Source organism: Magallana gigas, chromosome 6 (assembly GCF_963853765.1).
Source record: "Magallana gigas chromosome 6, xbMagGiga1.1, whole genome shotgun sequence".
Classification (NCBI taxonomy): Eukaryota; Metazoa; Mollusca; class Bivalvia; order Ostreida; family Ostreidae; genus Magallana; species Magallana gigas.
In genome coordinates, this window is record NC_088858.1 from 38,320,179 (window position 1) to 38,340,196 (window position 20,018).

The 20,018-nt window shown below is 34.2% G+C and overlaps 2 protein-coding genes across 4 annotated transcripts; one reads left to right on the forward strand and one right to left on the reverse strand.

Moving 5' to 3' along the window:
- Positions 1 to 944: 944 nt before the first annotated feature.
- On the forward strand, positions 945 to 4,370 carry LOC105344373 (uncharacterized protein CXorf65 homolog). The gene is made up of 2 exons (XM_011452146.4): positions 945 to 1,252; positions 3,897 to 4,370. The coding sequence occupies exons 1-2, from the start codon at positions 1,111 to 1,113 to the stop codon at positions 4,229 to 4,231; spliced, it is 477 nt and encodes a 158-aa protein (XP_011450448.2). The 5' UTR covers positions 945 to 1,110; the 3' UTR covers positions 4,232 to 4,370.
- Positions 4,371 to 5,013: 643 nt separating this feature from the next.
- On the reverse strand, positions 5,014 to 20,006 carry LOC105344374 (centrosomal protein CCDC61). 3 transcript variants are annotated; one of them, XM_034468107.2, is made up of 16 exons: positions 19,854 to 20,006; positions 19,304 to 19,463; positions 18,396 to 18,478; positions 17,469 to 17,635; positions 16,939 to 17,044; positions 16,637 to 16,683; positions 16,245 to 16,461; positions 12,522 to 12,601; positions 11,956 to 12,230; positions 11,768 to 11,846; positions 11,414 to 11,487; positions 9,905 to 9,934; positions 8,328 to 8,476; positions 7,788 to 7,834; positions 7,282 to 7,361; positions 5,014 to 5,652 (listed from the first exon to the last, which is right to left on the reverse strand). In XM_034468107.2, exons 2-16 carry the CDS (start codon positions 19,458 to 19,460, stop codon positions 5,555 to 5,557), a joined length of 1,689 nt encoding a protein of 562 aa, XP_034323998.2. In that variant the 5' UTR covers positions 19,461 to 19,463; positions 19,854 to 20,006; the 3' UTR covers positions 5,014 to 5,554. The 3 variants fall into 3 exon arrangements, with proteins under 3 accessions (XP_034323998.2, XP_034323999.1, XP_034323997.2); XM_034468108.2 differs by having other exon boundaries at positions 11,414 to 11,445; positions 16,637 to 16,686; XM_034468106.2 differs by having other exon boundaries at positions 16,637 to 16,686.
- Between the last annotated feature and the right edge of the window lie 12 nt (positions 20,007 to 20,018).

Genomic DNA, 20,018 nt, shown 5'->3' on the forward strand with positions numbered 1-20,018 from the left:
ACAATAAGGTCCATACTGAATTGATCCCTAGCTGAGATGTAAGATCACTGATAAGTAAAGCCCTTGATTGTTGTTGGGGTTTAGAACTTTTCTGCAGTTGCGGGTGAAATATCATATTTGGTCAAGATATGTAGCTTTTATTCATCGTTTAGTTTTATGTTTTTGGTTTGTTTTTTTTTTTTGGGGGGGGGGGGGGGGCTGGGGTCCATACCTTCAGAAGTTCCTTCATAAGGGTGATGCAGTGTGCGCTGCACGGTTATGTTAAAATGCAGGATCACGTTTCTCCGGATATAAATTTCGGGCCAAACCTTGCACTAGCTCGCTTAAACATCAATATATACGACATCTTAAGGAAGGATTGTCGATACCTATATTAAATTCACAGAATGTCACTCTTTGTACGGGCTTTTAGGGGCTAAGATTTGTTTGATTTAGTTCTAATCGCTATGTTCGAAGGCCTACTTGAAAAAAGGAATATTGCAGGACGGTATGAAAAATGCTCTTCCCGTAAATCACACCTTATTTCTGAATACCTGAGACATAGACGGAGTATATTTACTGGTTTAACGTCAATAGGCCCCTGAATGAACGAACCCAGTTCACTTTTGAATTTCAATTATTTGAAACTTATTCTAAAGAAAATTTTGATAGAAGGATTTTATCTTTGGTGGCACGGGGGCTTTTAAAAAGAATTCCTAACGGGTTCATGTTTTTACCTGTGACTTGCCTTAATCTTCGAATCGGTTTAAAGTCACACTTACATACATACATACATACATACATATATATAAATATACATAGACAGTCAGAGGTAGATGGACATTTTCTCTCACTCCCGTGGAGCATTTATATAAATAGAGAATAGGTGTTCTGGGGCACTTCTGATGAATTCCTGTTGATAATACAAGTCAATAGTTTTAAACCCTGGTCGTTACTACTGTACTGTGTTTATAAAGGACCGTACTCCAGGTGAATGGGTTTTTTAACCGTCCAAGACCACAGAAGGAAACAGCAGGCTTGAGGGTAATTGCGACTGGTGATATTTTTTCTAACATGGACTTTGAAATCAGTTTACTGTGAGAGGACGGACGAATTTAATTACGAGTCAATATGTTTATTTTGGTGAAATATGGAAATAATGAAACTCTTCTGTGTAACCCAAGCTGTGCTGTTGTTAACCTCCTGACCAATATAAAGCGGCGAGCTGGATACGGAAACTCCAACGTAACGGTTGATCTGTCCGACGAAACAGGTGAAAATTCAAATTTAATAATTTTTTTTAGATAAATATTTTATAATTTAAAATCTATTGGAGGGATTGGCCTTTTTATGACTTCGAAATTAAAAACTAATAGCTCTTTTGAAAAGCGTTTTCATGAAAACTTGGTTATACTCTCATATATTTTCGTAAGTCGCCTGACACGTTTTCGTCTGTTGATTCCACTCAATAGGACACCCCCCTTTTAATTCTTCACTTGGTTTGAATTAGTTCCTGACTACCGTTATTCAAGAAATTAAATGTAGAGTGTTGTGTACCATTCAAACAGTTTCCCCTTTTCACTTTCGTTATTTTAGCGACTCCATGTCAATAGGCCAAAAACTTTTACCTTTTTTTGTCCCGTTAAATGATTTTACAGGTTCAACAAACATTTTGCCGATTTGTGTTATTTATGTAATGTAGGTATCAGAGAGAGAGAGAGAGAGAGAGAGAGAGAGAGAGAGAGAGAGAGAGAGAGAGAGGGGGGGGGGGGCTACGTTCCTCTCCCATTATCGAATTGCCAATTTTTGAGTTTTCATGTTCTAAATCGTATCTACACTTCGTATTAAATCAAGGAAAGAGTAATTTAAGTGTAACTTTGTGTAATCTTTTGGGAGAGTCTTATTCCAGATCTTAATTACAGAATATTACGGCAAGTTTCTGGGATTTTCGAGTGTTACTAAATCTCGGTACCCCAAATATACAAGGGACCTATCAACAGTGGGAAATGTCAGAACCGCGTTTGTTTGATCAGCGCTTAATCGTAAGCCAATTTCAGACAGGTTTGGATTAACGATCAATTGTTCCTAACAAAGAGCTACATAGTTCAAAATATTAGATAGGAGATTTTATAGTTTAATACATATGACTCAGATACATTAAAATTGGGAAAAAAGTAGATCAATTTTTGAATCTGGTTAAAACAAACATAGGCGTTTCGAGTTGCAGGTCGGCAAGTTAAACAAGAGAGAATCCTCAGATATATAGGCAAATTAGTACAACGTAAAAAGCAGATGGCGCATGAAAGTGAACAACTCAATAACTACTTAATGTGTAGACAAGAGAATTATCTGAATTCAATAAAATCACAATATAAAGCTTCTCGCGTAACACGGGTGGACGGAAAGAAGTAAATGGGGGGAGGGGGTGGGGGGTCAATCGATGAAATTCATATGAATTCAGGCGCCGCATTTCGAACAATTCAGGTTTATCAAATGTATTGATACTCATCAAACGCTCCGATCTTTTAATTTTTGACATAAAAAAATTGTCCGATTGTTTGGTAGATAACATTGGTCTGATTGATTATTTTAAACAAGCGGGGGGTTGATGTTTTTCTGTTGTTAATGTAAGTAACTAGCTCTATATAAAGGTCGATTGTCTGGCTTAATACACAAAATGAGAGGTATTGGCACCGATGAAATCGTATTTTTCTATACCTAAAACTTATAAACATTTGTTAAAACTTGTCTCTTTTTAGAATTTGTTTAAGTCTTAACGATACCCTAACGCGATTGCAATGTCAGATAATTTTAAATGTCTTTGTATACACGGATTTCTTTCAAAGAAAAATTATCTTATTTTTGTCTTAAATTACAGGATTTGTGTACAGAATAACTGTTATAAATATCAACACACAATACAAATGTTGACAAGATGTCATTTAGAAACCATATGGCCTCAAGTCATTTTTGAATGACAATTATAATTTGAGAATCCAAGACAGAAGAAAATCAATTCACTATAAAAGGGTTTGTGGATATTTCTTTAATTGAAAAAAAAATCACCAGAGTAAAAACAAATTGATTTCGATTGTCCTCGATAATGAGTTGTTCGTATCTAGCCCTGTAGGAAATTAACGGAACGATATTTTGCAATTCTTATCTCTCGACATGTTCGCAGGTTTTACTTTTTCCGCCCGACTGTGTTGCCCCCTCGTTCATCTCGGCGTGGGTTTTAGTGTGTTCAGAACTTTTTTATTGTCTCGTTTCTAACGAGACCAAGGAGAGATTTGAGCACTTGTTCGATATTCACATTGATCATCACGCCAAGTTTCATTTAAATCTGTCAAATAAACAGCTCTCTAACATGATAACCTGTTGGGTCGAGTGGGCCGCTTGCCGATACGATTACAGAACTATATCAGTTACATTGATTCACCAAAAACAGCTGATTTATGGAAGCTTTAAAGCACGTGATTATCAGTTAAAGGCCAGAACATGATTTAATTTACAGTTGATCTTCGCTTAATGAATTTGAATGACGAGTACGTATATTTTCACGAATTTGCTCTTCAACCTGTCAGTCCAACCCCCCCCCCTTCCCCCGATTGCGACAGTTATGCATCTATTTCTATATATTTTACTGCCCGTAATCAGCAAATTTTACATTCTAAACGGGTAGTATCGTAATGATAAAACATGCACAAAATGTAAAACCGAACGTGTAATATCAAAATGTGCCCTTATGATATCCGAATAATCATTGGTGATGTGTATACATAAGAATATCGAAATACATAAGGTGATATCCAAATGTTTGTTAATAATATATTTATGTTTACATATAAAATAACTAATTTGACAATAGGATATGGTACTTGTTGTACTCATCTTTGACATTGCCTCTTTATTAACAGGTCTTGTAAAGGAACTGGACAACCACAGGCATGATTACGCCAATAAATATCTGACGTCACATGAGACTTACATCCTTGTCCAAAAAGAACTCCAGTCGGACAACGCCTCTGTGGACTCGGGGTCCACCCCTAGCCAGAATTACCAGTACAAACCACTGCTGGAGAAATTCGAGGAACTTTTCCCAAATTATAGACTACATGTGGATCATATTCCAACGAAAGTGACCAAGAAACGTCCAGGAAAGTCCCCAAGTCCGGCTGGAAGGTTTGCTCCAAAGTCCAAAACCAAAAACGTAGAAACCATTTCTAAAAAGACGGCCAGCAAAAAGCGGTAACGATCTGGGAAAGCTAGAGATATAATAAAGTACTATTGACCGTCTGTTTGAAGAAACGAGCGAAATTGGGCAAAGCGTACTCGAGTACTCAAATAATAGACGGGCGCTCTCGCCAAGGTTTTTTTCGGTACAAGAGGACGGGAAACAATTTCAGTCCTATGTGGATCGAAATTTTTGAAATGATGTGTTATTCAAAATTTTATAAACTTTCCAATTTGTCACGAATCACTTGAAATCTGATTTCTCAGTTTATATATGCATGGTTCATGTACGTGTTAAACACTCCAATGTAACTGAACACTTTGTCTATAATTGGAAATCAAAACACGAGTCAGGTCTACTCTACTGACGACCGTTAACGTAACTAAATTATTCATGCATTGTTTTAGTGCATATATAATGACAATTTATCGTATTTTTTCACACTTCTATTATACTATTGATTTTTCAATGGGTTTTTAACAAAAATAAACCTTTCAAATCCATTAAGCAAGTGTTTTGACTGTTCTTGTATGTACTACAATAATTTTGATTTATCATTCTTGGATGCATGCCATTAATAAATAGTTTATTATATTAACCATTTAATTCATTTCAATGAGAGTCTTTCACTCGCCATTTTGCAATCTGAAGTCATACCAAGGTTTAACATGTTAAATGGGTGTGAATTAGCTAGCTAGGACATTATAAATGTACAATGCACAGCAGTTGCTGTTTGAAAAATACAAGCTAATCAATTTTTGTATACTCCTGAATGTTTGCAATATCAAATAACACAATGAATGATTTATCAGTTTTAATATGTGCCCAATAAATGTATAAATAATAGATCCATCTTCTCTCACCTTACTGGAAACAAATACACAGCTAAATAAATACACACACAGACTAAAAGTACAAACTTAACAACTCGCACCTCTCCATTCAAATCTCATACAATGTCCCATCATCCTAAATAAAAAATCTACTCTTACCATAATTCTTCCCTAGAAATCTGCTCTAGAAAAATGCAATGTGTTTGAATCTTTAAGAGATATTTCAAAAGTACCATAGTCAACCCTGATAGTATTACGGTAATATATATCCAAGTTCTCATCCAATTTTCCATCCAGTGTAAAACTGCATATAAAAAAATCTCTCTCCTTATATGTGGAACATGTATCGAGAAGAAACAACACACAGTATTTTGAAGATTATGTTCAGGAATGAGACTTTGCAGTGTTGCAACAACTGGCTCCCTGTACAGTACATTACAGTAATCTGGTTCCTATTAACTTGGTACCCAGTCTATGCTAGCCTATATGGACTATCACACGACTGATCTCAGTCTATACTGTTCTTCATCATCTGTTGGAGTCTCGCCAGTCTGGCATCAATTTCAGAAATCTCTGCTGAGCGGTCAAACGAATCACTGTCATCTCCTGGACAAAAAAAAAGAAGAAAAGATGTCAATATGCTATAAATTCAATTAAAAGGTGAAGAACCAAAAATATTACCGGGTACTTAGTAATTAATATGGAAATGCTTGTAAACAAGTGGTGAACGGCAAAATGAAATAGTTACTGGTACACATGTACTTAACAATCGAAGGTGGAAGTGCTAGTACCGGTATGTAAATATTTTTTAGGGTTGTTTAAAAAACAAAACAGAATGTTGTCAAGAGATTGTGTCTCACAAGACGAGGACATCTTAACTTATATGAATCATGATATAAACAGAATTGATAACACAAACCTAAGAAAAACTAAAATACTTTAAATACATAAAAAGGTTTATGTATTTAAAGTTACCTGTATGGATTGTTCACTTTCTAGAACAGTACAAAAATGTCTAGAACCCTAAAGTTTCACACTTTAAGGAATGTCACTTCAACTGGAAGTTTATAATAACTCAGCAAGTTTCATTATACTTTATGAATGCCCATATTTGCTTTAAAGATCAAGTGGGTATTCACTGTACAAAATACCAGTCACAACAACCAGTAGAGCATCTACAGGTCCCATTGTAGTACAATGTACAGTTAAATTAAAGTATCCATATTACCAGGTACACACAGTACTTTTGCTGGTGAAGATTATTTATTAAAACTCAAGTATCTCTAGTTTAACTTGTTACATGTAATAAAAATAACTTATCACTGATCAATACATATATAGTGAAATAATGTTCATTGTGGGGTTTCGTTCTACAAATCCAAAATACCACTATTTTTTTGCCCTGCTCTAGACCTCAACCCCCCACCCCCTCTCCCTTAAAAAAATTCTATGCCTCTCGGATCAGTTATTGAAAGGGACAAAACTCTTCTAAAGTTGAATCTCATTCCTACAGGTACCATGTTCAATTCCTATTAGACATTGAAAATAAATAATGCTTCTTTTTAATGAAATAAGAAAATGCCATGTTTGGGGTTATCACTTTAGATAAATTAAATTGGTTTTTGAGGATTAACAGTCATTGTTTTGAGTATCTGCCAGTACCAAAAATAAATACATGGAATGCTTGTGCATACAAGATGTAAATTGAGGGCAGGTAGTCTTAAAAAAATGATGGACAATAATTTACCACAAACCATATTCCTAAAACTATAAATTTCTCTTAAAAGTGCAATTTATTATATAATCAGTCAAATTATTTTTGTTGAACTGGATGGGACTGAAAAAAGTCTGAGATATCTGAGGATTGGAGATATACTGTGGAATTAATATCCATGTAAAATCGCAAAAAGCTCATCTTGCGAATTTTAAAATCTCGCTTTATTTTTCTGACAAGTTTAAACTAAATAAAACTATGACAAAAATTTGGTCTTTGCTATTTTATATTCTCACGATTTGATGCAAAACGTTTGAATCATGGAATTAAGTACTTGCATATAATAAGGAATCTACAATATAAGTAAAAGATAAAATACAAAAAGAGACAGTATTTGGGACTTCAAAATCACTTCCACAAATCCATGATATTAGAGATATTAATGTTTTAAATAAAATCAAATGTACATGTAAAATCAGATAGCTTCTGTTACAAAGTTAGTACACATGTATCACTCTTACCACTTAACGGAATGCTCTCTTTATGTGAAGGTCTTTTCCGTCGTGTTCGGATCTCGTTATCTGGAGTACTGGACACCGGAGTATTTATATGTCAAGAAATATACTCTTTGGAATTCTCCATTTTAACAAAACAAGTGTACAATAACTGTCCATAACATAAAGAATGCATTACATGAAAATCCAATTTAATTCCCCTAGATTGAAAATTACCATATTGAATTAATACACATGTAATATTCATTACGAACAATTGAAAACATGGAGATTAAGAAACTGAATGTTACATTTAAGTTTAACAAGCTTATATTCCAATCAGTGGGTGTAAAACTTGAACACAGGGTACTTGTGAATTATCTTGTTTATTCATCATGACACACATGACAAAAATATTTCAACATGCAGGCGGACTCCTGATTAAGAGTTTTTTTGGGAGGTACATATTGTTTAAAATCCTAACATTCTCAAGGACTGGGTTTTGTTTCCTCATTATATGATATAAAGGATATACTTTGGATTGTCTTCCTGAACCAGTTCTACTTCGAGTCTTCTGAGGCTGCAAATACATGTACATGTAATGTCAATATCAATTTATACTAATACATAAAAAATAAACTGTCTGTTTTTCAGCTAAATATACTTATATTTCATATCTTTAATGAGTAATCATAATAAAATATCAAACATGTATTTGTGAGATTGATAATCACAAGAGTTTTTTTTATAAGAAATAATTTAAAAGTGTTATTGAAAACTGCATTCAACTGAGTTTTCATAAACTGTGTGAATAACTACATATAAACATGTACATATGTACATACCGGTATATGTCACTTGTTATTGTTATCTGTTGTGCATTAGAACTTGTTTTTCAATTTTCAAAATTAAATCTTACAAGATAATATAAATTAAAAGAAATTAAAGTCATTTTCATTGGATGGGACCATAAACATAAAGACTGAACAAAAAACTTTCGCATTAATGCACTACAATCTCTGAAGTATATGCTGAAAAGAAGCACTGCGCATTTAGCTCTATATGGTCCTTACAATGTCTGGACTAGAGAGGTATGAGCCTTTGGAGGAGTCAACGGAGCCGTTCCGTTGGTGGTTCCGCGGAGGGTTCCTGTTCAGGACACGGAGTCTGGAGTAGGAGGAGTCGGAGAATCCACCGTCACTGAGTTCACCAGCACTCCCAACTACAGTCAACACAAATGCAATTGTACTCATTACTTATACTGCTTAACTCTGACAGATTAAAATGTAGAGTAAACCATGCCTATAGCGATGTGCTAAAGACAAACAATTTAGATTCATACAAATGTAATTCTGTTCTATTTATCTGGTAGTACTGTGGAATCATTAGACTTTTTGAGGGGCTCAAGGATTTAGTGGGTATACTTCAACTCTTTTTAATTATGAAATTCATCTCTCATGAATCTAAATGATTCCACAGTATACATATATGATTAAGGGTTCAATATAAGCATGTTCGCTGTATCTATGTTAACAGGTGTCCAAGTTGCGTAGTGGACAATGCACTCTCTTTTCATCGCTGCAACCCGAGTTCGATCCCCGTGATCGACAGTGGTTGTATGTGATAGGGTGTATGGCGGTCGCCCGCTTGGATACGTGGGTTCTCTCCGGGTACTCCGGCTTCTTCCCACACATATAACCCCCTTGCGCTAACATCCATGCCAACGAGAGATATTAATATAAGTTGTAGAACTTGTTTATCAATCGTTGTAAAATAAATAAAGTTCTGGGGTTTTTTTTTACTGTGCCCGTTATATAAACAGCTTAACTTTGTACTCAAAAATTAAAGTTAGATTTATATCAAAAGTAAGGATGAATCATACTTCAAATGTCTTTTTTGAGATAAATAGGAACAATAACTTTAGAAAGAATATTACAGCGAATTACAGAATACCGGTAGAGTTTTCAATAGCTTGTTGGATTGCTCAATAGGGTATTCAATTTGGTCAGCAAGGTATCACATCAGGTTTAAATCTAGGTCCTGTGGTTACCCAAGTGTAGATTGTTATTTTGCACTCAACCAATTCATTTGGCACAAAGAAAACCTCTAGAACACTCTCTCCTATTGTTAGCTAATCTATTCATAGATCTTTAAAATAGAATGTTCACCTGGACAGCACTGGATTCTATAGAGCATCAATTCTGCTTGGGGTAATTTGAATTTTGTTTTTCAAACAATGTAATTCAAAAGACATTTCTGAAGAAACAAACAAAAGAGAAAAGCATAACTTTAAGAATTATGGAGATATTTTTTTCCTGCAAAAAATCATTAGACATATTGGTTCCCCAATTCCTGGTGCAACATACAGCACCTAATGTGAGTATTTTTGTGCTGTGACTGCTTCATTAGTTCAGACTTTTATAGCAGTAATGTAGGACAACAGGGAGAAACAAAAAAGGCCCAAATGTGCAAATGTTTCCTAGATTAACTCACTTTATCGCTGTCATACCTGAGTAATCACATGACCTAGATTTAAACCTAATGTGATACCTTGCTGACCAAATTGAATACCCTATTGAGCAATCCAACAAGCTATTGAAAACTCTACCGGTATTCTGTAATTCGCTGTAATATGTTCTGCTTTACTTACATGATGATGTTCTTGACCTGTTTCGTAAAGCTGAAAATTCATCAAAAGTTTCATTTTACATGAGAATAAAGACCAAAATTCAATTTCTGTTTGTAAAAGCATATTTGATTTATTATTATTTTATACATAAATAAAGGACTTTTTCTCTACAGCGCAACAACATGCATTATTAAAATTTTGTTATTTTGCGGTTTCATGCATTCTAATTTCATTACTTGACAAAAATACTCATTTTATGAACTTGCATCACACACAGTTAAAGATATAGATAATTTGTAATTAGTAGATTCATTGATAACTGAGTGAACTAGAGGTACTGTGAGCAAGCTCACAATTGATACCCCCCGCTAAGAAAAAATCATAACTCATGTATTTTTTCTATTATAGAAAATATTGGATGAATCTATTTCATCGTCTATTTTCTATAAATAACAACTGCTCTATTTTTTAAAACTGTTAATGCTTATATGAGTACACAAACCAATTTCTATTCTTTAAATTCCATTTTAGTTCAAGTTAACTGTTAATGCATGATAACATTTGCATCCTTATGTTAACAAACATGACTCGAATCAAACGAAATTCCACATGTCAAGCAGCCACTTAATATAAACATTTTGAATTATTGGTATACTGAGCCCGATTTTTTTTAACAATGACCTTGAACTTCCTCAATTGACCTCTGATAAAGGTCATGACACACTCTCAGGTTATAAGCATTCTAGATGTGAATTAAGAACTTCCAATATTTGTCCATTAGAAAGATATGGACTGCACACGAGTTTTACACTTTTCTGCAAGTGACCTTGGCCTTGCCCAAATGACCTTGGGTCAAGGTCATGACAAGCCCTTAGCTCATTAGCAATCTTTGTGTGAACTGAGAACTTCCAATATTTCACCATAAGAAAGATATGGACCGGACAAGAATTTTGCACTTTTTTCTGCCATTGACCTTGACCTTGTCCAAAGGACCTTGGGTCAAGGTCATGACACACCCTTAGGTCATAAGCAATCTTTGTGTGAAGTAAGAACTTCCAATGTTTCTCCATCAAAAAGATATGGACCAGACACGAATTTTGCACTTTTTCTGCCAGTGACCTTGACCTTGCCCAAATGACCTTGGGTTAAGGTCATGACACACCCTTAGGTCATAAGCAATCTTTGTGTGAAGTAAAAACTTCCAATGTTTCTCCATAAGAAAGATATGGACCTGACACGAATTTTGCACTTTTTCTGCCAGTGACCTTGACCTTGCCCAAATGACCTTGGTTCAAGGTCATGACACACCCTTGGGTCATAAGCAATCTTTGTGTGAAGTAAAAACATCTAATGTTTCTCCATAAGAAAGATATGGACCGGACACGAATCGAACGGACAGACGGACGGACAGACAAGGTGATTCCTATATACCCCCCCAAACTTCGTTTGCGGGGGGTATAATAAACCTGCGTTCCATCAAAGATCAAACAAGTTCATATTTATAAGATTAGGAAATAACTTAATACTTACACCTTGAGATGTGTTGAGGGGAAGGTTTTGATCTATTGGAAACACCTGATATGTTAGATTTCATGTTTCTCTGTCTATGAATTCAAATTGAAATCATATGAGTCAAATACATACACATGTATCTATTGATAACAATATATTGTATATACATGTATTTTTAATATAAAGGAAACACTGCTTGGTTTCTTGCAAATACAATCAACATTTGACAGTATATGTATAGGTTAAAATTAACAGATTCAAAGAGTGTCAACAATGCATCCTAAGTGCTTAATCATCTCATACTTTGACACAAGTTCTTTTTACTTTCTATCTTAAGTTTCAACTGTGGAATTATCATAAATACAGACTTACTTTTTCATTGAAGCCTCCTTTTTCTTTCTTTCTTTATCTTTGATGTATGCTGTGGGATCAAACCTGGGATTTCTTGCTCCTACAAAATTTTTTAGGTTATTTTTTCCTATTTTTAGGTACTGAATATCTTTTTACATTTAAAATCAGTAAACATGATACTGTTCCCACAATTACTCTTTATAGCTGACCTGCAGGTGATGGTGTCCGACTCCTTGGTTTGTAGTTGTGACGATTTGAATAGGAAGACGATGATCTGTTACTGAAACGGCTATTATTGGCTGAGGAGGGTCGCTCTCTTGAGGAAGGGCGATCTCGAGACAAAGACCTCTCTCTCGCTGACAAGCGGTCACTGGACCATGATCTGTCTCGAGATAAAGATCTCTCCCTTGTAAACGACCCTGATCGATCTCTAGATGTGTTGCACCTGTCTCGAGTTGAAGGTCTCGAGGTTCTAACTCTATCCCTGTGAAGGAACGCCAATATATTGCCTTAAAACATCCACATGTTGAACATCTTATAAATAAATTCTAACCTAATCAAATCATAATTAATTTAAATTCTAAATTGGCAAGGTAATATTTCCAGTAAGAAAACTTAGACACTCTGTATGGTTAATGATCATCATAATTTCAGCTCCCTTTTGATATCAACATCTATTCTGTATTAAATACATGTAATCTGCCTTCTATGCTGTGCATCATTATCATATATGGCCATAGCTCTAGACAAATACAAACTTGTTTCAAAGGCTTACCTTTTGTAAACTGCCAACTCATTGGTGAGACTTTTTACTCGAACTCTTAAATTCCTCTCTGAAGCTCGTAATTCTTCCACCTTAAATCAAACAATTAACAAAACCTTAAGGTAATGGTCCATACCCCACTAGATAAATAAAATGCGTACAGAATTTTTTCATATTTTTCAAACATGTATCTGAGGATATGTTCTCATCAAATTTTATCATGTTGGGTGGTCCATCGGTATTATAAAAGCTAGGGTCGTTGCTAAAAATAGAACCGATTGCGGAAAATGGCGCTTTTTCATACATAAAGAATGTAAGCCTAAGCGTGAAATTAGAATTTCACAAAATAATTTTTTGACTTATATCATATGTTAAACAAGAGGCCAATTGGCCTTAACGGTCACCTGAGTAGCATATATTCAATACACAAACTTGTCATGGAGTCTCATATATGCATCTAATTAATTAGGTTTCATACTGGAGTAGAAAAATTATAAATTTGTAATGACAACCACATTTAATTCAAAAAGAACTGTGAAACCTATAATTTTGGTGAAAAACTAAAAGATCTGGTCTACAAAATAATGAATTTAGTTTTCCTTTCAGGTGTGTGGGAGTAAAGAAGATAATTTTTTAATGTTATATGCATTAGCATCTATACATCCATTTTGGCCCTGCCCTAGAGTCAAAACCCATACCCCAGGGGACATGAAAATTAAAATTTCAGTAGAGGACTGGTAAACATAATTATTAGTCGGTTTTTTTATACAGATGTGTGAGAATAGAGAAGAAGATTTTTAAACATTATATGCATTAACACTTAATTGCCATATTGCCCCCCCCCCTCATGTCCTGAACCCCTGACCCAGGGGCCATGAATTTCACAATTTAGGTAAAGGAGATTGTGGATATCATAACCATGTATTCAGTTTTTTGCCCACATTTGTGGGAGTAGAGAAGAAGATTTTTTAAGATTTAAATCATTTTTACTATATGGCCATATTGGCCCCACCCTAGAGCATGAACACCTAACAAAGGGGTCATGAATTTCACAATTTTAGTAGAGAGCCTCATGGACATCATAATCATGCATTTAGTTTTTAACAAATATATATGGGAGTAGAGAAGAAGATTTTCTAAGATTTAATACATTTTTACTATTTGGCCATATCGGCCCCACCCTAGAGCCTGAACCCCTGACCGAGGGGTCATGAATTTCACAATTAAAGTAGAGGGCTTCATGGACATCATAACCATGCATTTAGTTTTTAACAAATATATATGGGAGTAGAGAAGAAGATTTTCTAAGATTTAATACATTTTTACTATTTGGCCATATTGGCCCCACCCTAGAGCCTGAACCCCTGACCCAGGGGTCATGAATTTCACAATTTAGGTAGAGGGCTTCATGGACATCATTATCATGCAGTTAGTATTTAACAAATATATATGAGAGTAGAGAAGAAGATTTTTTAAGATTTAATACATTTTTACTATTTGGCCATATTGGCCCCACCCTAGAGCCTGAACCCCTGACCCAGGGGTCATGAATTTCACAATTTAGGTAGAGGGCTTCATGGACATCATAACCATGCATTTAGTTTTTAACAAATATATATGGGAGTAGAGAAGAAGATTTTCTAAGATTTAATATATTTTTACTATATGGCCATATTGGCCCCACCCTAGAGCCAGAACCCCTGACCCAGGGGCCATAAATTTCACAATTTTGGTAGAGGGCCTCATGGACATCATAACCATGCATTCAGTTTTTTCCTCACTTGTGTGGAAGTAGAGAAGAAGATTTTTGAAAATTTGGCTTTTTTTGCATATTTGGCCCCGCCCGTGGCACCCCAGGGGTGGTAGAGCCATAAATTTCAAAATTTAGATTCTTCTTACCATAGAGATGCTTCACACCAAAAATGGTAACGATTGGCCTGGTAGTTTTAAAGAAGAAGTTAAAAATGTAAAATTGTTAACGCACGACGCACGACGCACGACGCACAACGCACGACGACGGACGAAGACCAATTGCAATAGGTCACCTGAGTGACTCAGGTGACCTAATAAAAGAATTATTATTTCAAAACAAAAAATTTTATGTTACACTTGCTTATTTATCAAAAAAAAATAAATCTGCATACAAATGAGATAAAATGAAATAAATTTTCAAAGAGAATTTAAGCTCTTATAATTTTATTTACGTACAGAATTCTCTAAAATTTTGATATTATTTACACATTAACGCCCTTAATCAATTGGAAATAAAATTACCCAAGGGATCGGCCTTTTCAGGATCACAATGGGCGTATTTTGGGTAAAAATCATTAAAATATATATTTTGAAAAAAGATCCGTAAAAATTAAATTGTGCATAGGTTTATTATTTCATCATTCTAAAAAAAATGTTTAGATTATTGTTAAATAGAAAACATGATTTAAACAAACTGTTGATCAATCTGTATTATCTAGTCCGCAAAAGATTGTATCTTTGGATATCGGTAAGTATTATGGATCGAGATCGGTATTTAGAAATTGCAGTCCCACGCTTGGATAATGCTAACTACCTGATATATGCCTGTAAGACAAAACCTCTATTCAACTTTTTTTTACTGGTTTTAAAGACTGTTCTTAAAATGAAATAACTTTTCTTAAGCGTATGATTTTAATTCTAAAAACATTTTTTGTGGGAAAATATATTTATGCTCGTTGCTAAGCGAATATAGAATATAGATGAAATAAGTCAAATTATTTCCCCTTGTGTATTTATCTCCCTTATGCACTGGAATATAGATCTCGGTCAGGATGTTTATGCATCTTCAGGGATTAACGTTCAAAGAATTGGATTAAGTTCAACCTTGTAATCAATTGATGTTTATGCAGGACAAAAGTAAGCGGTATGTATTTTCAAAACGAGTACTCAATCGACACAACCCAGTCAACTTCTCATTTCGCTGAGTAATAGGCTAATTGATTGCAGGATTTTTAATAGATTTGTTTTGAATTAATTTCTAGGTCAGCTTGATTTTTTGGTTTTGAAACACATGTACACCTTTTAGCGTTAGGTCTCGATTAGATCGGGCACGGAAAAGACGTAATAACGCGTGAATTACGTCAGACGTTGTTTTGTGACGTATGGATCATTACCTTAATTTCTTCAACTTAATCAATATCAATTGAGTTTCTGCACATTCATAATTTATTTAACCAATGTTAGTAAAAATGATCAAAATGCAAATGTAAGATATCTATCAAGTAAATTTGAGCTATCTCTAAAGTAAATCAACAGCACTGCATAAATCTGAGGCATGTAGAACAAAGGTGTTCACAAGCTCTTGATAACATTTGCATTGGAATGGTATGAAATTTAAGCAAGCACCTGCAAGCACACACTCTCCTGAACAGGCCTCTGGTCACGCAAATGTGAGCTACCCATAAAGTAAATGTAAAGTATTTATAAAGCACATCAGCAGTACTTTGTCATGCAGGTGCCTGAGGTTTCATCAATATTCATTGAAAACCAATTTTATTGAATTTTGTTGTTAAATTGTTCCACTGAATAAAATGTTCATTAAAATGCTCTTTCTACTAACATTTTGAATTGATATTGTCATAGGCCACTAATTTATGCATCCTTGAAATTGTTATCTTCATTAAATCCATGAAAATTGATTCCCTTGAATATAAATGAAACCAAAGTATCTATCTAGCCCTGTTCTTTATCTCTTTTCCCTACCTCCTCCAGTAGATCTCTGTACTCCTGACTCCTCTTGCTGGTGGATCTTTGGTGCCTCGTCTTCTCCTTCATCAGTTCCTCCTCCAGGTTCTTTGTCACTGATTTCAACATTCTGATTTCTTTTACAGCACTTCCTGTGGAGGTGTTCTTCATCTCTCTTCTAAACCTTAAAAACTCCTCTTCGATTTCTTCTTTCTCTTTCAATAAGGCTTTGTTTCTGTAAGGAGTATTTGACTAAGTGTATGCTCCTTAAATAATATCAGAATTCTAGAAAGTAAACTTCATGTACACAGACATTAAATTTATGATCAATACAAATATGTATTGGTACACATAGCATGATAGAAATTTATGATGAACATGTAACTAAAATAATGATTAAGATTTCCTACTCTTTTTGTAGTTTTTCAACTTCTTTTATCCTAAAATCTGAGCCACCCTGCTGAAAAAAAAAGTTAACAGTAATTAATAACACTTTCTTAAAACATACACACTGTCTATCTGACTTTTAATTTTGTTTCAGTTTTGATGCCGTACATGAATAATATCTTTGGCTGTCTTTGTTTTGAAAAAATTCCCATATTTATAAGAATATGCAGGCAACAATTTCCAAGAAAATCACAGAGCATAGTCATTACAACCAAAAGATAAATTAACTTTTCCCTTAGAAAACAAAAACAGTAGAGGTAAAAACCTGATGTCTGAGAGTTTTAAGTTCCTCCCTCAGTTGACGTATAGTTTCTTGTAATGCCCTGGGATCGGGTTTTCCCATGTATGGAAGAGGTAAGGGATAGTGGATCCTAAAAACAAATATATGTAACGTATATCACAATTAAAAACAATAGTCTTCATAATTAGGGTAATGAAAAAAAGTTCTGCTCTCATCTGAAATTGGAATGATAATATTTAGGATTGTTTTCTTATTTTCTCTTTGTAATTTGCCACATTACTTACTCTTTAAAGTCTAAAGACTTTGACCAAACTACTTGTAATACTACTGTGGAATCATTTAAATTCATGGGGGCCAAAATTTTCCTAGTTCGTGGGGACGTAATTTTGTTTGTAGTGTAGTAGGGATTATTTTGATAAATATTAAACAAATGGATGTGTATACATTCATGGGGATGTAAATTTGTGGGCAAGGGTTATCCACGAACGCACCAACATTGGTCCTCCATGAACGATGATGATTCCACAGTAAACTTTCTCAAACTTTATTATCACCTATCAAATTCCACAGTGTAAGTCAGAATAAGATATCTCTTGGAATTCAATGACACAGTTCTATTGGCCGGGATACTGGTTTTTGCAGCAGCAGTTCCAACTTTTCTCTGACGGAGGGATTCTAAATCAGCAAAGGTCAGAAGATCCAAGGATACACTGTCACTACTCTGTTAAAATAAATATATGTATTTCATGTAATGATGCCATCTCTTTTTATTCTTTACACTGCAAGATTTCTTAATGGCATATATTTCATTAGCTGCAGGTCTGTTGCTTCCAGTCGAACAAATATTTGATTGGACCTTTTGGGAGCTACAGATCCATACATTTTATAAAGCTTTATGGGGAAAAAAATTTGTGCTAGATTTGGACTTATTAATACTACACATGTATTTCCACACAGAATTTAAAAAAATAATTAGTGCCATATTATAAAATTCTTCAGAAAATTTACGACTGATGTTGTCACTTTACGTGCCTCACATTTTCTCTGAATCACCCAAAGTGACCAAATGTCAAAATAAAGTAGGTTTAATTTACATGCAGATCGAGAGCCACTTTCTTTTTTACATGTAACCAAACTACACTACTTCACTATACGAGGCTGGTGATGGTGTTTTCAAGAATATCAGATGCAAGAAAAGTGACAACATCTGTAGTAATATATGTCTAAGAATTTTTTGGAATCGAATATTTGTACAAAATGTGTTTGGACATAAAATTCATCAGTCAAAATCTAGAGCAATTTTTTGTGTACCATAAATTGCAACTTTATTACACTTAAGGAACTGTATAGCTCCCTGGTCATCTATCCAAATTTTTTTTAAAAGAATATTTTATTATATTTTATGTAAAAGAAAGGTGATATTTGTTGGTATATGTATATTTTATCAAATGTCTTTAGTAGAATTCACTCTGAAGTCTAACCTGTGTGATTGCAGATTCCAACATACTAGTAAATATATGGAATTGTTTGAAGTTTCCTGTCTTGTGAGTCAGGTCTTCAATATCTGTTAAAAAGAAGGAAAAATGTTTGCTCATTTCATTATCTTTTCCACAGAAATATGTTTCTATTTAATTAACCATAGGAAAGTGATTTCAATAATCACAAGTTTAGTAAAAGGAAAGAGAAAACAAAATAAAAAGAAATATAAAGGTTGAAAGTAAACCTGTTTATTTCATAATTGTAAAAATTTAGGATCTTAAACTGGACAGTTTAATTTGTTTTTTAAGTGGGCTTACATATGTCTAGAAAGAATAATCTTACCGTGACCAGGCTACGCTCAGGTCACAGTAAGAATTCGTCCCATATACCGTACTTGCAATGTAGCAGCCGCAAAGCGGATCTGCTTCGCATCAATTTTAAGTCTGTTAAAAATAATCTGCATGGGAAAAATATATTTTTACACATTACAAACCTTTTTGAACATGCATAGGTAGTTAAATCCACAAAATTATCCAATTAATAGGTCCAACCAAGGCATTTTATTAATATACACGTTTAAATTTGCCTGCCATTTTGTCAGAAATCACACTCGGAATGTCTCGGGTTTTATCATTAACATGGCGACCGTAAACAGCAAATTTTCAAACGCGATGTTAAAAGTCGCAGTGATTTCGTTGCAAAAACAGTGAATGTGGTAAAATGGGATTGTAAAAGAGCAACAATGCAGGTATTAGAGACTAATCACATGAAAATTTAGGCATGATACAGCTCGAAATATTTTTTTAATTTGCTACGAAGCGAGTACATGGGACAAATTCTATCGTTAAACTGGGTCCGTAGGACATCTGTCATTTTAACGATAGAACATTCTATCTAACATGTGTCTTACATGCTGAATCAAACTGAGCTCTCCATTGATCTGCTGTCAAGCGATCCTCTACTTCAACTGTTAATGAATTTCCTCCTTGAATAATCATGGTGATGATATATTCTATGCCTCTAAAAACATATGAGGTAGACAGTGTTGTTTCATCAGGTACCTCCATTTTCTGTGCAAAAGAAATGAAGAATGGCGTAAATTGATTGCAGAATGTAAATAATTGTTATCTTAATAAAGATTACAGGAATTAAGAACACAAATATGTGAATGGCATATGGTTTAAGACCTGCTTAATTGTGTTCCTTGTTTGCAATGCTTAGTGAAAAAAGTAAATGGTAGTGGTAAACAATTTCAACCCCGTTTTATTTCTAACAAAGTCTTTTATTTTTAATAATCTGCGCTTTTGTCAGTAAGACAATAAATAAACTTAGGACTTCCAACATAACGTAGGTTATTTTGATAAAAAAAATTTTTTAAAAGATCCGGAAAACCAGAACGTTTTAGTTTTATTATGCTAGTCTGAACATGTTTTTATTCATTCGATATCTATTTTGCTTACCTAATTTGGATGAGTTTTTGTCAGCAATTGATCAAAACGCTAGGATAATAATAACGGTAACTAAGCTGGTCTGTTTTACAATGCAACAATCCTCTCCATGACGTATAACGCTGTTTATATGTTTCATCAACTCTTTGAATAAACCCCGAGAGCCATATTGTTGTG

Excerpts from the sequence above, each read along its gene's own strand:
- LOC105344373 (XM_011452146.4), top strand. The coding sequence starts at position 1,111 with ATGTTTATTTTGGTGAAATATGGAAATAATGAAACTCTTCTGTGTAAC. Across the intron at positions 1,253-3,896 it reads TGATCTGTCCGACGAAACAG|GTCTTGTAAAGGAACTGGAC; the intron begins GTGAAAATTCAA and ends CTTTATTAACAG.
- LOC105344374 (XM_034468106.2), bottom strand. The coding sequence starts at position 19,460 with ATGGAGGTACCTGATGAAACAACACTGTCTACCTCATATGTTTTTAGA. Across the intron at positions 18,479-19,303 it reads AGCTCAGTTTGATTCAGCAT|ATATTGAAGACCTGACTCAC; the intron begins GTAAGACACATG and ends TCTTTTTAACAG. Across the intron at positions 5,653-7,281 it reads AGAGAGCATTCCGTTAAGTG|GAGATGACAGTGATTCGTTT; the intron begins GTAAGAGTGATA and ends TTTTTTGTCCAG.